The sequence below is a fragment of the Poecilia reticulata genome, chromosome 7 (genome assembly GCF_904066995.2).
Source record: "Poecilia reticulata chromosome 7, P_reticulata-male-v2, whole genome shotgun sequence".
In the NCBI taxonomy this organism is placed as follows: Eukaryota; Metazoa; Chordata; class Actinopteri; order Cyprinodontiformes; family Poeciliidae; genus Poecilia; species Poecilia reticulata.
Genome location: NC_088836.1, coordinates 16,299,543 through 16,314,855, shown reverse-complemented (window position 1 = coordinate 16,314,855; position 15,313 = coordinate 16,299,543). Strand labels below are relative to the sequence as shown.

Here is a 15,313-nt window from a genome sequence, read left to right as displayed (position 1 = left end):
ATTGAGAGCCTACAAATGTTTTCTTCTTAAACTGAATGAATAAGTACGAAGAAAAAACCAACATGAATTCACTTTAGATTTATTAAAGCAAAGTCAACCAAACAGACATAATCATCTTATTCATGCTGAAGTGGTTTCAGGTGAAACTCCAATTTATTAGGTACTTTTGACATAATATTAAGTCAGGTTACAAAAAGCTTTGAAATCTTCCTGCAGCAGTTTAAGCTGCAGCCATTTTTACTGCTTTTATTTAGTTATCGCACAGGGAATCCATCCACCTCACAACAACTAAACACTCCTGATTGAGCTTTAAAAAAAAAGTTGCACATATGAAATGTAATTTGCTTTTAAGCACACAGAGGACAGGCAAAGGCTTTAAGCAAACAAACTGAGAGCCATAAACGGTATAAAAAAGGAATTTGCTTATTTTAAAGGCATGTCATTAACTGGTTAGTATAAATCCTACAGTTCACTAAAAAGCGTCGAGTCTCCTTTTACTTTATCATAATTCACTACAATAATGAACAATAATGGTCAAATTCAGAAAGGGTTGTTTCCATTGAATGTACAGAAATCTTAGTTTTTACTCCAAAAAAAATAAAATAAAACATCCCAGCAAGAAAAGGTTTCATGAATGACTAAACTATAAAAAAATACAACAAAAGAAAACTGAAGACTTACTGAATACATGATCTGTAACTATATAGAACAGTACTGAGCGGGCTCTTATTACTCATTTGGATTCGGGTTGGCATCAGGATACTGCGACAGGTCAAAGGTGAGAACTTTGCTGATAACACAATCTCCTTGCTGTGAAAAAGGAAAAAAGAATCACTTTAATTTCTTCAATTAATCACTTGAATGTCATAGACACTCTAAAAACAAACAGTATTTATTTCAGTCCTGCCAACTTGCTAAATAAAAACTCTGGAGGGCAGAAATGCTCAGCAGAAAACTGATGAGGTTGGACATCCTGTTGCTGAAAATTATAATTAGCATTTGCTTTATGCCGGGCCATCTAATGTGTGTGACTGTAGTTGTTAAAAACACCATAAAAAAGGTAACAAAGTGGTAAGGTGGTCAGGTTTTCAAGAAACTACATTTAAGTTGTTTCAAAGTGGAAACGAGATCAAGAAGCAAAGCCTCAGATAAAACCTTGATTGTTTTTAGATGAAATTAAGCCATTTTAATGTTCCCAGTCACTTCTGATTATCTGATTTATTGTTGGGTTGTTTTTGAACAGCAAAAAAAATATCACCACTTACAAAAAAATTAATGTATCAAAACTTTTACTGTTACAGTTGAAAGACATAATCGCATGTCATCCCAATACATCCAGTTCAAGTTACAATGCTAAATGTTACAGAAACATATCAAAGCGAGTCACGATGTCAAAGCTTAATGGGTTTTTTTTAATCATATATCATATCTACAAAGTGTCAGTGTTGTAATGTTTGACGGTCAGTGAAAAGGGAAACCTACCTCTGGATAAACGCCTATAAGAGAGTCAGCCTTGGTGTAGAACTCCTCCTTCAGAGAAATGACAATAGCTTGGAAGTTTTGTACCGACTGGTCTTTGATGTAATTGGCCACCTTGAAAAGAAAGAATATATATATGTATTTTTTTTTTTAGTCACAAGCATCACTGATGAAGAGTCAGTGACGGTGAAATCTGAACGCACTTTGCCAATATTAGTGTTGTCCAGAGCGGCATCGATCTCATCCAGGACGAAGAACGGCGCCGGTTTGTAGCTGCAAGAACGCAGAGGAGACGTTAAAGACGTGGACAGAAATCTACTTTCATCCAGGTCCTAAAAGTATTTAAATATCACAAACACACCAAGCAGGATTCACCAATGCTCGTTATTTAAAAAAGATTAAAATGTCCGCTTGTGTTGCTTTTTTCGTCAGACCTGTGGATAGCAAAAAGCAGAGCCAGGGCAGCAACCGTCTTCTCTCCTCCAGACAGGTTATCCATGGGTCTGAACCTTTTCCCTGGCGCCACACAGTTATAGTTGATACCATCCAGATACGGTTCCTCTGGGTTTTCTGGGCCCAGAAAAGCCTGCAAAACACCAAGAGTGATTCAGATCTCAGACTAACTGAGTCAGCAGCCAAAATGCTTCTTTTTCTTTGTGCAGCACAATGAGTGACATTAAATATTGTTTTTCCTAAGAAAGATAATCAACCAGCAGGAAGTTAAGAGCTGGGTTGTCTCGTACTCTGCAACAGTAAATGTGACTAATAAATAATACAATATTTTTTGATTTTGCTCCAGTAAAAGCTAAAACACACCTGGGCGCTGCTGTTGCGTGACAGAGATTTGTAGATCTCATCGATGTTGGTGGCCACAGACTCGAAGCAGGTATTGAAACGATCAAACCTCTCTTTCTTGATCTGCTCGAAGGCTTGCTTCGCCTTTTTGGCTCTCTTACGAGCGGCCTCAAACTCTGAAATCAAACGGGTAAAGTCATCAGAAAGAGTTCATTTTAGACGATTCCTCTGGTCCTGTCTCCGTTTCGTCAACCCAACCATGATCATGTCCTCTCACCATCGCTGGTCTCCTGGAACTTGTCCCTGACGCTCTCCAGCTTTTCCATGGCCTTCATGTTGGGGGCGCTGATCCTCTGCAGGATGCTCTGCTGCTCGTTCAGACGCTGCTGCAGTGTGTTTGTCTCTGCTTTTATCTCCTCTTCTGACAATGCATCCTATTGGACATTACAAAGGTTTAATTGACTTTTTTATTTTAATAACTGAAATATTACATGTCTTTTATAAATAAATAAAAAACAGCTCTACACTGTTGTTTGAAAAGTACTAAACTTCTAAAAGCTTAGCAGATAAAAGTGATTTATTTATTTATCTATGCAACTTTTTTTTTCAGAGTGGGAACTGCTTTAATATAAAATACAGGAAGTTCTTATGGTTCAAAAAGATGAATCTCTTGGAATTACTTGGAGCATCTAACCTTCAGATCTTCAGACAAGTTGCTGTAGTCGATTTCTATTAGAGCTTCTTTAGCCAGAACGCTGCTGGACGTCCTCTGACTGCTGGAGTCATCTGTCTGGGAGCTCCCCTACAACAGCAAGAGATAACTTTAATTTCTTTTCAAATCCTGATTTAGGAAAAAAAAAAAAAGGTGCATAAAAGCAAACGTCTTTGCCATGTCCTCATACCTCTCCCTGGCTGATGTCATCCATCGTTCCAGAGCGAAGCGGCAGCCTGATGTCCTGCATCTTGCAGGCCTGCAGCAGGTTGTGGCGGTCACTGCGCTTCTGCTCCAGTTTGGTCTCGATGGCAGTGACCTCCTTCTGGAGCTGGGTCAGCTCTCTGGAAGGCAACAAACAGGCCAAATACATTTAGAAAATACACACCAATACGTTTTATTTAATCTTGGTTTTAGTCGACACTGACTTGTTAGCGCCTCCCAGTTTTTTGCGAATCTCCTCCATTTCGTGGTTTTTATCGTTGACCTCAGATTTCTTGGTGAGATGTTGGTTCTTCAGGTCCTGCAGCTGGGCCATCGTCTCATCGATGATTTTCATGTGTCTGTGCTCCTCCTAAGTAAAACCACAGATCACATCCGTCTTGATTTCAAGCTAGGTCAATATTAAGCCATTAATGCTGATTTTGAACATATTTCTGGACCTTCTTAAGGCGCTCTATCTCAGCCTCATCTTTCTTAACAGTTTGCTCCCACATCATGACTTTCTCCTGGTCCTCCTTCAGCTGGTTCTTCTCGTAGTCCACCTGGATTCCCAGACGGGTTTTCTGGGTCTCAAACTCAAGACTGAAATTAAACAACACGAGTCAAAAAAACAAAAACAAACAAAAAACAAAACGTTTTGCTAGCAGAGAAGTGACTTAAACTCTAAACTGACCGCTTCTTTGCGATCTCATTCTGCCTCTTCACTTTCTCCTCCTCAAATTCTCGGATGTTTCTCACTCCGATCTCCTTACAGAATTCAACAAACACCTCGTCCTCCACCTACAAGACAAACCCAGCTGTCAAACTAGAGAATCGTTTGTAAAGCCGGTTTTAAGCAGGCTGTGCGTTCAGTCAGTCTCACTAGGTTCATGCGGTCTCGGAGGTCAGTGATCTCTCGCTCGCGGGATTGGATGATCCTCTTGATGTCATTGATGCGAGGGCCAAAATTCGCAAGTTCACTCTCAAGTTTGGATTTCTCCTGCAAACAAGAAATCAAACAAAAAAAAAAAAAAAACACTTTAAAACCAACAATCACTATTCAAAAATCCCAAAAGACAAAACGAGAGGCTCGGGGCGTACCTGCATGTTGAGGGAGAGGTGCCTGGTTTTGGTCTGCTCCAGGTCGCTCTGGGAGTATTTGAGTCTCATCTGCAGGCCGTGTGCCTGAGACTGCACCTGACGCAGTTCTGCCTCCTTCCTCTTTGCCTTCATTTGCTCCTGCAAAGAAAATCCGAAAGTGATTCATGCTAAAAACAAACCGCAAGGTATAAATAAACTAAATAAGCAATCAAATTCTTGACTTCTTCTGAGTTGGTTACCTTTAGCTCCTCTGTGAGTTTTTCCTTCTTCTCCTTTAGTTTGTCCACCGCCTTCTCGTCCCAGCGTCTGGCCTTGGCCTTCAGGTCGCTGGCTCCTCCGGAGATGACTCCTGACTTCTGGAACAACGTGCCATCCAGGGCTACCGTCTGAACACAGGATAATAAAGACGCATCAGCAAACTGACATCTTAGGATATTAACAGCATTCTCATCTGAAACCAGGTTCGTCACCTTGTGTCTGTAAGGCCCTCCGAAAGCGATCCTTCGTGCGTCCTCCACATTCTCACAAACCAGAGCGTTGCCGCAAGCGTACTGGAGGGCTTTCTTGATGTGTGGCGGCTCGTAGCGGATCACATCTATCACCAGCTTGGCCCCGCGCAGCTCTCTCAGTTTTTCATCTGTTGGTTTGACCTTAAGGGGGGGAGAAAAAAAAAAAGGTTTTCTGCTCATTGGGTGATCAACATGAATGATAATTACCTCCAAAACTGCTGCTAAATCAGGGGCCTCAAGTTTTACTGTCCTGCAACTTTTAGATGCCCCCCTGTTCCTAAACACTAATGGTTCATCATCAGCACTCAGACGAACCTGATGATATGCTGAACAGATAATTCAACCCTTTCATTCAGGTGTGTTGCAACAGGGAGACATCTAAAAGTCGCAGCACAGTGTCAGTGAGGACTAGGGATCTCTGTTCTGAATCTTTGAAAATGCACTTATTTCCAGTGCAAAATAAAATCTTTATTTTCAGTGCTTTCCATTCTAATTACTCTTTCCTTGAGGTGTTATCTGTGGTGTAATATTCACCTCAAGATAGTCCAGAGGAAGGAAGGTCTCAGGCTCTCCTCTCTGCTCCTTGATGTACTGAATGCAGTCTCGGCCGGTTTTCTCTGAGTCGACGATGATGGCGTCCATGTTCTTGCCCAACACTTTGGTAACAGCAATCTGATATTTCTTCTGAGTGGGCTGGCACAGGTCGATCAGGCGGCCGTACTGAAAACACAACAGCAGGTGGTTTTATTCAAATATGTTCAACATGTTGTCCAGTATGGACACTGAAGGGTCGATTCTGTACATCAGTAACTTACCACAGATCCGGGATAAAGTCTCTTGATGCTCTCCATGATTTCTGCTTTGCGCTGCTGCCGACTGTTCTCCTGTCTGTCGATCCTGGCGTCTCCCAGCTGCTCCATCACCTGAAGCAAATGGAAGTGGTCAGTCCCGTCCTGTCATGCTTTCAATCCAGACCACACAAATTATTTATTGAATGGGAGAAGTGGAGTTTTGTTGTGGTTACTTGCACTCACACACAAAAAAAAGCTGTGCTCTACTCTGTGAAGCTGAAAATATTTCTACTTTTACTCCTCAGGTTACATATGGGACTCTGGGAAAACGCACCACTGGTGTGGCTGTCCATATAAATTTTGTATGTAGATTGTTTAAAGGAATTGCAACTGACAAAGTGAAAATAAAATTAAAAATAGTAATAATAATCAAATAAAATCCACCCTTGTAGAGCTTTACTAATTTTTAATTATACTTTCATATTTAAAACAGAAGCGTTCTGTTAGCATGTTTGCGTTTTTAATTATGATAAATTGGATTTTTTCTTAATTCAGATTTGATGATTTGTGTATTCAGGTTAAAGCTAAAAACAATAAGCATCAAATCAGACAGGTAAAAGTTGAGCTGGAAAAAAAAAGAATAGGTACCAAACATTTTTACAGCTATAAAACGTCTTTTAGAAACATATTGTACAGAATATTACACATTTTTGTCTTTCAGCTCTTCAGAAAGAAGCAACATTTTGCCCTCTGTTAAATCAACAGTATTTCAAATCTGCCTAAATTGGTCGAGACCTAAAACGTTTAAAGACACCAGTGAGAAACAGGGAGTACACACTGGCGTAATGATCCACTTTTACTTTTTGATGTACGATTCTTAGATGTACAGAGAAGAAAGCAGGTAAGCTAAAGGAAGCCTGCAGTCAAGCTAAAGAAAAAGATCAAAACATATCAACTTCAAGTAAAGTACAGAAGGTTAAAAATGTGAATATGTTCAATGAGTAAAGCCAACACTGCTCTGTCTTTTCTATTTTAGTTACCTGATTAAGCTCCATGTTTATTTCATCAATCCTCCTCTTGGCCATCTCTACTTCCTCCGTCAGCTCCTCCTCCATGCGCTTCTGCTCATCAAGTGACTGTCTGAAGTTTAGCAATATGGAAATGTGTGAGTGAAGGAGTAAAATAAATCATGTTAGCGGCTCAATGAACAGCAGGAATCTGCAGAGAGAGAGCAAATACACCAGCGACGTACCTGCTGGTGGAGATGTAGTCTTCTAGCTTCTCGATACGCTTCTGGTTTTCTTCTATTTCACGAATCTTCTGCTTGATTTTGGCCTGAGAAATGAGGAAACATTTGCAGACTCAGCTTTTCTTATCTGAAATTTTAAAAAGTTGTTTTCTTTCTTTTTTTTACCTCTGTCTCCACTTTCTTCCTCTCCTCCAAATCGAGGCGGTCCTGGTCAGCCTTCTGGTCCCGGTTGAACTTCTCCAGTTCCTGGGCCAGAGTGGCAGCGCGCTTACTGGCCTCCTCCTTCAGGCGATGGTACTGCTTCACCTGGGGGGAAGGAGGAAACGAGAGTCAAGCTGATTCTTTTTTCCTGAAAGCAAATATTGCGATCAATAACTTAAGAAAACATGCACATTACTTTTAAGAATGTGGAGATTAAATAAACTGGGAGGGCAGAAATTATTTCGTTGTATTGCATGTATTTAATCTACTTCAAATGCTATGACACAAATGTGAACAAACTTTTCATTTGCTAATGGCATCTATTGGTATGACTGAAGTTTCATTGAATAAAAGGACTAAGGAAGCTTTAAATCGAGTCGGACCTGGTTTTCTTCCAGTGTGAGGTCCTGGCCCTGGCTCTGAGCCTCCTCCTCCATTCTTTCCTCAAACTCCTGCTTGGCCAACTCCACCGCTCTCATCTCCTTATCCAGCTCATCCATGTCAGCTTTGCGCTTCTTGTACATCTTCTGGGCGTTCTGATGAGATTTTTTCGCAGCTTCGAGCTTTTTGATTTTGTGTGCCGTGTTCTCTTTGGCCTTGATGTACTGAGGCCTCTTTTGATTCAGCTCAGAGTCCTTTTCCCTGCAAATAGGATGGAAATAATTATTTTGCACTGAAAATTTTAGGGCATGCACACCCAGAAGGTGGCCAGAACCACATGAGGACATACTTGATTTCTTTCTCGATGGTCTGCTGCTCCCTCATCAGCCTGCCCAACTCTTTCTTCTTGTCCTTCAGCTCCTCTTCAACGTGGTCCATCTTTTTACGGTCCTTATCGATTTCTTTGTTCCGCTGGCCGAGCTCTTTGTTCAGCTTCTCAATCTCGACCTCATTGTGGTACAACTTGAAGAGCTGTAACTGTACGCTGGCTCTGGCCACCTCGTCTTTAAGGCGTTGGTATCGCTCAGCCTGACAAGGACATCAAGAACAAGAGAGAAAATAATGTGATTAGCTTTGCGATCAATTTTTTTTGTTTTTAGAACTTATTTAGGTTGAACTTGGTGGCAGATTTAGATTTGATTTGCAGTAACTAAGGCAATCTTGGAAGGAATGAAATACACCAATCAGGCTTTCCCTGGTAGAAACATTTTTTGATTAATCATGTGCAGATTTATTCACATTTTTTTCTCGCAGCACTTTATATAACGCATAAAAGAAAAATCTGCTGCAGGTTCTTTGAAGTAGTATTGAATCCAACAGAAAATTAAGACATTCATTTGATTTTTACTCAGCTCAAAAAAGTCAGATTAAAAGTAGCAGAAGTTATTACATTTTCTGCATTTAATTTTTCATATTTGAAAAATATGAAAAATTAAACCTCAACCCTGACCAGTGAAAAGCAAAGGAAAACAGACTCATTTTGACCTCTAATTATTTCAAAGTGCCTACCTCCTCTTTCTCCTGCTTGGCTTCTTTGCGCTCTGCAGCAATGTTTTTCTTGCGGTGATAATTGAACTGTGTGTCTTCTTCTGCTTTCACCATCTCCTTCTTCCTGCGGTCATACTCTTGTGCCAACTCTCCGGAACGTGAGATCTCCTCAAACAGCGCCGTTCGCTCTTTGGGGTTCTTCATGGCAATGGACTCCACAGCCCCCTTTGGTGAAATAAAAACAAACAAATAAAAAAACTCAGGTGAATAAAAGCAGTTGCCCAAAGAAATACAGACTAAAATATTACTGCACCATAGAAATTTGGTATTAGCCAGAGGTGAAACACTTAATCTAAGGCACTTACTAATCAAGTAATACCAAAAGTATGTTAGTTTATACAAATGGTTTGCTACTGAAACTCTGTGAAGGAAGCGATTCACTAAACACTTACCTGAAAGACAAGAAAGTTTCTGGCTTTGATCAGAATGCCAAGTTTTTCCAGCTCCTCGCTGTATTCAGGTAGTCCAACCACTTTATTGTTTATGCGGTACTCGGATGAGGCCCCTAAGACAAACCGTGTCCTTTAGTTACAAAGCAAACGTGGTAGGAGCAACACACATATTGTTCTGAACAGAATTAGAATTGGTTAATTGACAATATTTGTCATGTTGTTCAAACAGAAAGATACGTAATGACAAAAAGCTGGGGTTTTTTTTACTATAAATATTACCGACAGACGGTATATCTTCTCAATTTGTACATAACGACTTCTTACCAATAATGACCCGTGTGAAGGAACGCTCCTCTCCGTTATCCTCTTGGTACACCATGCTGACAAACGCTCTGTTGGCAGCTGGCTTCCCCACAGGAGCTCCATGGATTAGGTCCTTCAGAGTCTTAACACGCAGGTTACTCGTCTTTTCTGCCAACACAAAGCTGATGGCATCCATGAGGTTGGATTTACCTGCAATGAAATGCATTGACATTTTTAAGTTCTGTTTCCACACCCTAAACGGATTTCCTTTTGCTTCTTTTGTTTTATTTCATATTTATGCATCACAAAGTTAAAATATTTCATAGCTGCCATTTTTGTCAGACCTTGCTTGAATATATTTTAAAAAATCCATTTTGTTAGGAAAGGTTTCTACATAGAATTGGTGGACACTAGTTTATAAGACAAGTAACGACATATGTAAAAGCCCCATAAGCTTTATATTTTCTAAACGGTTTATTGCGTTCATTATTAAATGTGTAAGACACTTAGAAAGTCCCAAGAAATACAAAAGCAAAATGTATAGAACAATTATCATCTCAACCTAAAATAAATCTGTATTGTTTTCTGATTTAGCAAAATACACAATTTGTCCATGGAAGTCCACCGTCATGCTCAAGATACACAAATGTTTCCCAACCTTTTGTAAATCTCAGCGTTTCAGTAACATTCACAAAACTAAAGTGCGTGGCATGTTTTTACTAAAGCAACAACGTGCCGTCCGACAAGCTATTAAACAGATTCCTACAACAATAATGAAGTGCAAAATATTTAGTACCCGTATTACAAAATACACGCTCTAATGTTAGTAAAGTGTTTTACAATAAACCATACCTAACTGCTACAACAATAAACAGCACAAGGAGAAGACACCGTGTTTACCGTTAGCCAATGGTAGCAAACAGTTTACATTTTGCCTTAGCTCTCCATCATAACATACCCGATCCATTGGGTCCGATAATTGCTGTAAACTTGTGAAACGGTCCGATGATTTGTCGTCCTTTGTATGACTTGAAGTTTTCTATCTCTATTAGTTTCAAATAGCCCATTTTCCTTGTTAATGAGCTTATATTTGGATGAAAATTTGCACGGACAATGTTCAGTTAGCTAATAATGCTAGCAGCCAGTCTGCAGCGAACAACTTGTCTAACACAAACGAAGTGAACTTGTAAATGAATGAACGCTCCTGCTCAACATGTAGCTCGCTTGCACATAAGTTACATTATGAAGTAAATGCAAAGTCTCTAACATAAAAACCGCGTAAAAAAATCCTTGTCAAATTTAATCGGAACACTTGTAACAACAGAGCGCCATTTTACAACCTAACAGGAAAAGCTTAAGCGCGCGAGACTCGAAACCTCGCATTTTCTCGCGAGGCGGAGTTAAAAGCGACGTAACCATGCGACACATACATGACTGTTTGTGTCTATGGTTACCGCTGCTAATTACATTTAAAATAGAAAAAAATATATCCTTACCTTTAAATTCTGCCAATATATTTGTCAAATTCCTTAAGTCTATTTTTAAGTTTAGAGAAACTTTCTCTTGTAGCAAAAAAAAAAAAAAAAAAAAAATGTTACCTTGGTAACTAGGGCAGCCAAACCCAAACATAACACGGTGACAGCAACGACGTCCCGTTGATGTTAACTGTAACCCTACGTTTTATGCAGCTAGTATCTTACAGGTAAGAGTGAGGATATGGATTTATTAGTTCTTCTAAGAACTAATAAAATGTAATGTAATTTAAAAGCTTTCTACAAGAGAGACAAAGAAGCCAATTAATCTGGTTGTCTTTTTATCTTTCTTTTCTGAATGAAGAAAAAGCATATTTTCATAAAAACTCCACGGGATAAAGACGACCTACAGTTTAACTTAAAGTGAAAAAACTTTTTTATTTTTTATCTGCGGAGCCTGATGTGCTATTTGGTACTGGAAGTACTTGACCTTGTTCTAAAATACTGTATGTATTAATTACTGAATTAATTTAATAGTTTTTGTTTTGTTTTGAATTTTTTTATTTGGAAAAGTGTTTCTTGTGCTTTAATGTGTTATCATTTCTTTGTATTTTTTTATTTTAGCCCTTTTTTAATGTCAACAGCCACATCTATAATAACTCTTTGAAGAATTTGTTGTATTACAACAACATCTTATTTCACTTTGGGATCAATAAAGTAGCTTTGAATTTAATTTTGTCCCCTCAGAATCTGACTAGAAACCATAAAAATGTATAAAGTGGACTTGCCTGTTGATGATTCAAAAGACAAGGTCGTGGAGGCCCGAAGGTCTGCAGAAAGAGCTCGCAAAGCCCGATTCTTCAACCCTCGCCTGCGTGTGATGGGCCTCGACCTGGATGCTCTAAACCAGCAAGTCCTGGAAAATAAGCACAAGCGAAGCTGTGAGAAACTACGAAACAGGGATTTTGGTAACTACAAACATCCTTCTATGTCTTTTGCTTCTGTCAGAAGCACTGACCTTGTAGCCACAGCTGCCCAAGGGTAGCTGTGGCTACAATGAAGTAGCTTTCCACCATCGGTTTGTGTGTGAATGGGTGAAAGAGCTTTGGATTTGTCTGGACTAGACAAAGAGTTACACAAGAACAGTTCATTTACCATTTATGAAGAAACTACACAATGATAAAATTCCATTTTATCACTAATAAATACAGATCAGTTGTATATTTTTGAACTTATTTCAGATAACCTGCAGAGACGACAAGATGAATTGTTTCTTCTGCAAGATAGTAATGAGAAAGAGAAGCGGAAAGCTTTGCAAAAGGAACTGAACCACTTCTGGGATTCACAGCAGCAAATGAAGATCTCTCATGATGTCGAGGTGAAGGGGCAGTACAACCTCACGATTCCAGAGTCCGAACTGGGGCCTTCCAGCATGCACATATTTGAGGTAAGATTGAGATAGGTGTGCTTAAACGGGCAACAGCAGTAAATCCAATAAAAGTGGGAAGTCACCTTGCTCTTTCTTTGTTTTTGTTTAATTTACAGGGAGAAGATCGCAGACGGAAGGAAAGGGTTAAAGAGCAAATGAGAAAAAAAGTAAAAGATTTGCAAGAACAAATGGACGATAAGAAAATGAGGGACAAGAGAGCGAAGCACAGAGGTGAAAAGAGCAAAACATGAACGTGCACACACACACACACAAAGCACACACATGATTACCTATGAGCAGAATTAATACAAGAGCTGCTATAAATCACACAAACGTGCTTCGTGGTTTTCCGCACAAACAATCACATCTTCCCACACAGTCCTTTCTGCCAGGTGACTTTGATGAATGCTCATCCCGAAGTGCTGTGAGTGTGTGGCTTGAGACCTATTTTCAGTGGGCAGTGCAGCTAATGCAGTTGTAAAAACAAAACACATTTCCGCACGCTTCACAGAGATGCTGTTGAACAACCAGCTGGTGAATCAAGACCTAATGTGGGCCCAGCAGAATGCAGTCGAAGAGGAGCGTAGGAAAGCTGCCCTCGTCTCACTCTGGAACGACAATCAAGCCCTGGTATGCAACAAACACACCAACGCTCACGCGCCGTCATTTGATGCAAATGTTTGAAGCCGAACCCAGCGGGGATTCTAAGCTGTGACAGAGGTTTCTCGGCTGGGACGTTCAAATTAGAATTGCAAACTAAAAATGTTAAGTGATGCCTACACACACTTGACACAGGAGGGAGGCAGTCGCATTATTTGGTGCCATCCAACACGCACGGATGAACTAACATGATGCATGCATGGAATTGGTTTGTTATTTGAAAGCCCCCTCTTAGCTGCTCCCTCATTTGCCTGAGCGCTCTTGTCTCAATTCCCCATTGAGTGAAATCCTTCTAAAGCCTTCAGGTCATGGCATTTTTCATGATAATTATGTAGTTTTCCTAATAACCACTCGTGTCGATGATTCACCAGCAAATGTATCTTCCTGAGAGGATCACTTGGGAGACAGTGCAGCATTCAGGTGCTTTTCAATGAATTAGAATGCTCTCAAAAGTTATTTGATTCGGTAATGCAATTCAGAATGTGAAACTTATTATATTATTTCACGCAAATTAATATATTTTTGTTGACTGTGGTGATTTTATTTCTTTTTTCGCAAATAATGAAAACCAGAAATCATGTCATTCAGCAAACTAGAATATCACATGAAACCAATAAAATGATTACAAAGATTTTTAATGAGAAAACGTTATGCTACAGCCATGTTATGGCCTACAAAATCATCCAGAAAACTGCTGTCCAGCAGACAGTTATTGACACAGGGAACGTAATAAAAAGTTACATGGAAGGAAAATACATTATACCGCAAGAAGTCTTTGCTCACACCTCCAAATCATTGGATTCAGGATTCATCCACTCCCATGCCCTAAAGTGTATAAAGTCATTCCCAAAGCTTTCCCACATCGTGGGAAAGGTTTGGGAATGCCCCCTTCTTATTCCAAAATGCATCAGTGCACATAACAGTGCCCATAGACACGGATGAAGGCGTTTGGTGTGGAAAAAATTGACTGTTCTGCACACTAGAGACCTGACCTCAAACCAGTAGCGTATCTTTGGTATGAATAAGAGTGAAGATTGACAGACAGACCTTCTCATCCAATACCAGTGTTTGACCTTACAAATGCATTTATGCAAGATTGGTCAAAAATCCTCATAAAAACACTTAATTCATTGATGAACGCTTTCAAACAAGAGCTAAAGTTGTTATAGCTGCAAAGGGTTGTGGCCATCAAGCTTATGTGAGTGAACATTTCGCAGGTTTATAAAAACTCCAGTCTTCTTTTTTTTTGTTTGTTTGTTTGTCGTAATCTTTGAGATCTCTCTAGGTCAGTGCTGAGGCCTCATCCTATGTTGTTCCACACAGGCTGAAGTGCGAGCTCTGGACCGCAGGGAGCAGCGTAGGAACGAGGCAGCGGATAATCTGGTAGAAATATGGCACGCTGGGACATCTGACATGTTGACAGAGACTGCAGAGCCAGCAGAGACCTATTTGGGAGGAGGGAGACCGCCGCACGTTCTGCCAGACAAGTGGAGGGGGATGAGCCTCGCGCAGCTCAACCACTTCCATGAGCAGAGAGAGCAACAGCGCCTTGAGAAAAAGGTACTCCTGCGGTCCCGGTTACATGGTGTCACTTCCATAAATGCATGAGTCTCCACCCAGGCAGTGCACAGCATGTCTGAAGGTTCATAACTGTTCAGTTTTTTTTTTTCCTTCAAGACTGGAAGCTGAAGTTGAAACTGAATATTTTTACTTTAAGGTCAAGTCTTGTCTGTGAATACAAAAGGAATTGCTTGAATTTGGAACAGCTTTTATGTCTACGATGGATAAAATTAGGTTCATTTACTCACACAGAGAAAACCCATACAGCCAGGGAAAGAACATGCAAAATTAGCTTAACATTAGATATTTGTTAGGTTTGCAACCAACTACTTTAGAGCAATATATGCATAGTACACAGCTTATGCCACTTTTTTTTCTTTTTTTTTTTTGATAGAAACAACTTGAGGCTGATAAGATTAGGGATGCAGCCTGGGACTTGCAGCTCTTGAAGATTTCCAAAGCAGGAGAGGAGAAGGACCAGAAAATGGCAGAACTAAGAAGACAACAGAGAATCCTGATGGACCAAGAAAACAAGCAGCTGGCCAGACTGCAGCAGGCACAGTGAGCTCTACACACACACACACACACACACACAAACACACGCACACACACGCACACACCACGCACACACACACACACACACACACACACACACACACACACACACACACACACACACACACACACACACACTCTCTCACACTTTTATCAGGTAACTTGTTTATTAATTGATAAATAATATGAAATGTATCATATAAATGAGCATTTTCTGTCAGTTTCTACACACTGTGTGTACATTTCTGTTTCTGTTCCAGTCAGCATTATCTGAATAAGGAGCTCTATACCTACAAACCCACCAGGGATTATTTTGACCAGTTTAACACTGGTTGCCGCTAATCAAGACCCAACATCAGCTTGTCCCCTGTCAACAATTTACTTTTGTCAATAAAGGATTGAATGTTGTAAACCAA

The 15,313-nt window shown here is 40.1% G+C and overlaps 2 protein-coding genes across 2 annotated transcripts; one reads left to right on the top strand and one right to left on the bottom strand.

The window, feature by feature from the left end:
• Positions 1–63: 63 nt before the first annotated feature.
• On the bottom strand, positions 64–10,581 carry smc1a (structural maintenance of chromosomes 1A). Its single transcript, XM_008413630.3, has 26 exons — positions 10,180–10,581; positions 9,243–9,431; positions 8,919–9,031; positions 8,488–8,691; positions 7,769–8,007; positions 7,422–7,680; positions 7,003–7,143; positions 6,841–6,923; positions 6,629–6,728; positions 5,613–5,720; positions 5,332–5,517; positions 4,759–4,938; positions 4,528–4,674; positions 4,289–4,426; positions 4,071–4,187; positions 3,882–3,988; positions 3,649–3,790; positions 3,415–3,560; positions 3,177–3,330; positions 2,969–3,076; positions 2,552–2,708; positions 2,296–2,450; positions 1,914–2,065; positions 1,683–1,752; positions 1,483–1,593; positions 64–810 (listed from the first exon to the last, which is right to left on the bottom strand). Exons 1-26 carry the CDS (start codon positions 10,286–10,288, stop codon positions 730–732), a joined length of 3,696 nt encoding a protein of 1,231 aa, XP_008411852.1. The 5' UTR covers positions 10,289–10,581; the 3' UTR covers positions 64–729.
• Positions 10,582–10,692: 111 nt separating this feature from the next.
• ribc1 (RIB43A domain with coiled-coils 1) lies at positions 10,693–15,313 on the top strand. Its single transcript, XM_008413628.3, has 8 exons — positions 10,693–10,923; positions 11,441–11,661; positions 11,935–12,140; positions 12,239–12,353; positions 12,634–12,752; positions 14,106–14,342; positions 14,737–14,903; positions 15,158–15,313. Exons 2-8 carry the CDS (start codon positions 11,463–11,465, stop codon positions 15,237–15,239), a joined length of 1,125 nt encoding a protein of 374 aa, XP_008411850.1. The 5' UTR covers positions 10,693–10,923; positions 11,441–11,462; the 3' UTR covers positions 15,240–15,313.

Bases quoted from the DNA above. Each gene is read 5' to 3' on its own strand.
- smc1a (XM_008413630.3), bottom strand. From the start codon at position 10,288: ATGGGCTATTTGAAACTAATAGAGATAGAAAACTTCAAGTCATACAAA. The intron at 3,989-4,070 runs GTGAGACTGACT...TTTGTCTTGTAG, and splicing joins TCCGAGACCGCATGAACCTA to GTGGAGGACGAGGTGTTTGT. The intron at 3,791-3,881 runs GTCAGTTTAGAG...GTTTAATTTCAG, and splicing joins AATGAGATCGCAAAGAAGCG to TCTTGAGTTTGAGACCCAGA.
- ribc1 (XM_008413628.3), top strand. From the start codon at position 11,463: ATGTATAAAGTGGACTTGCCTGTTGATGATTCAAAAGACAAGGTCGTG. The intron at 12,141-12,238 runs GTAAGATTGAGA...TTTAATTTACAG, and splicing joins CCAGCATGCACATATTTGAG to GGAGAAGATCGCAGACGGAA. The intron at 12,354-12,633 runs GTGAAAAGAGCA...CACGCTTCACAG, and splicing joins CAAGAGAGCGAAGCACAGAG to AGATGCTGTTGAACAACCAG.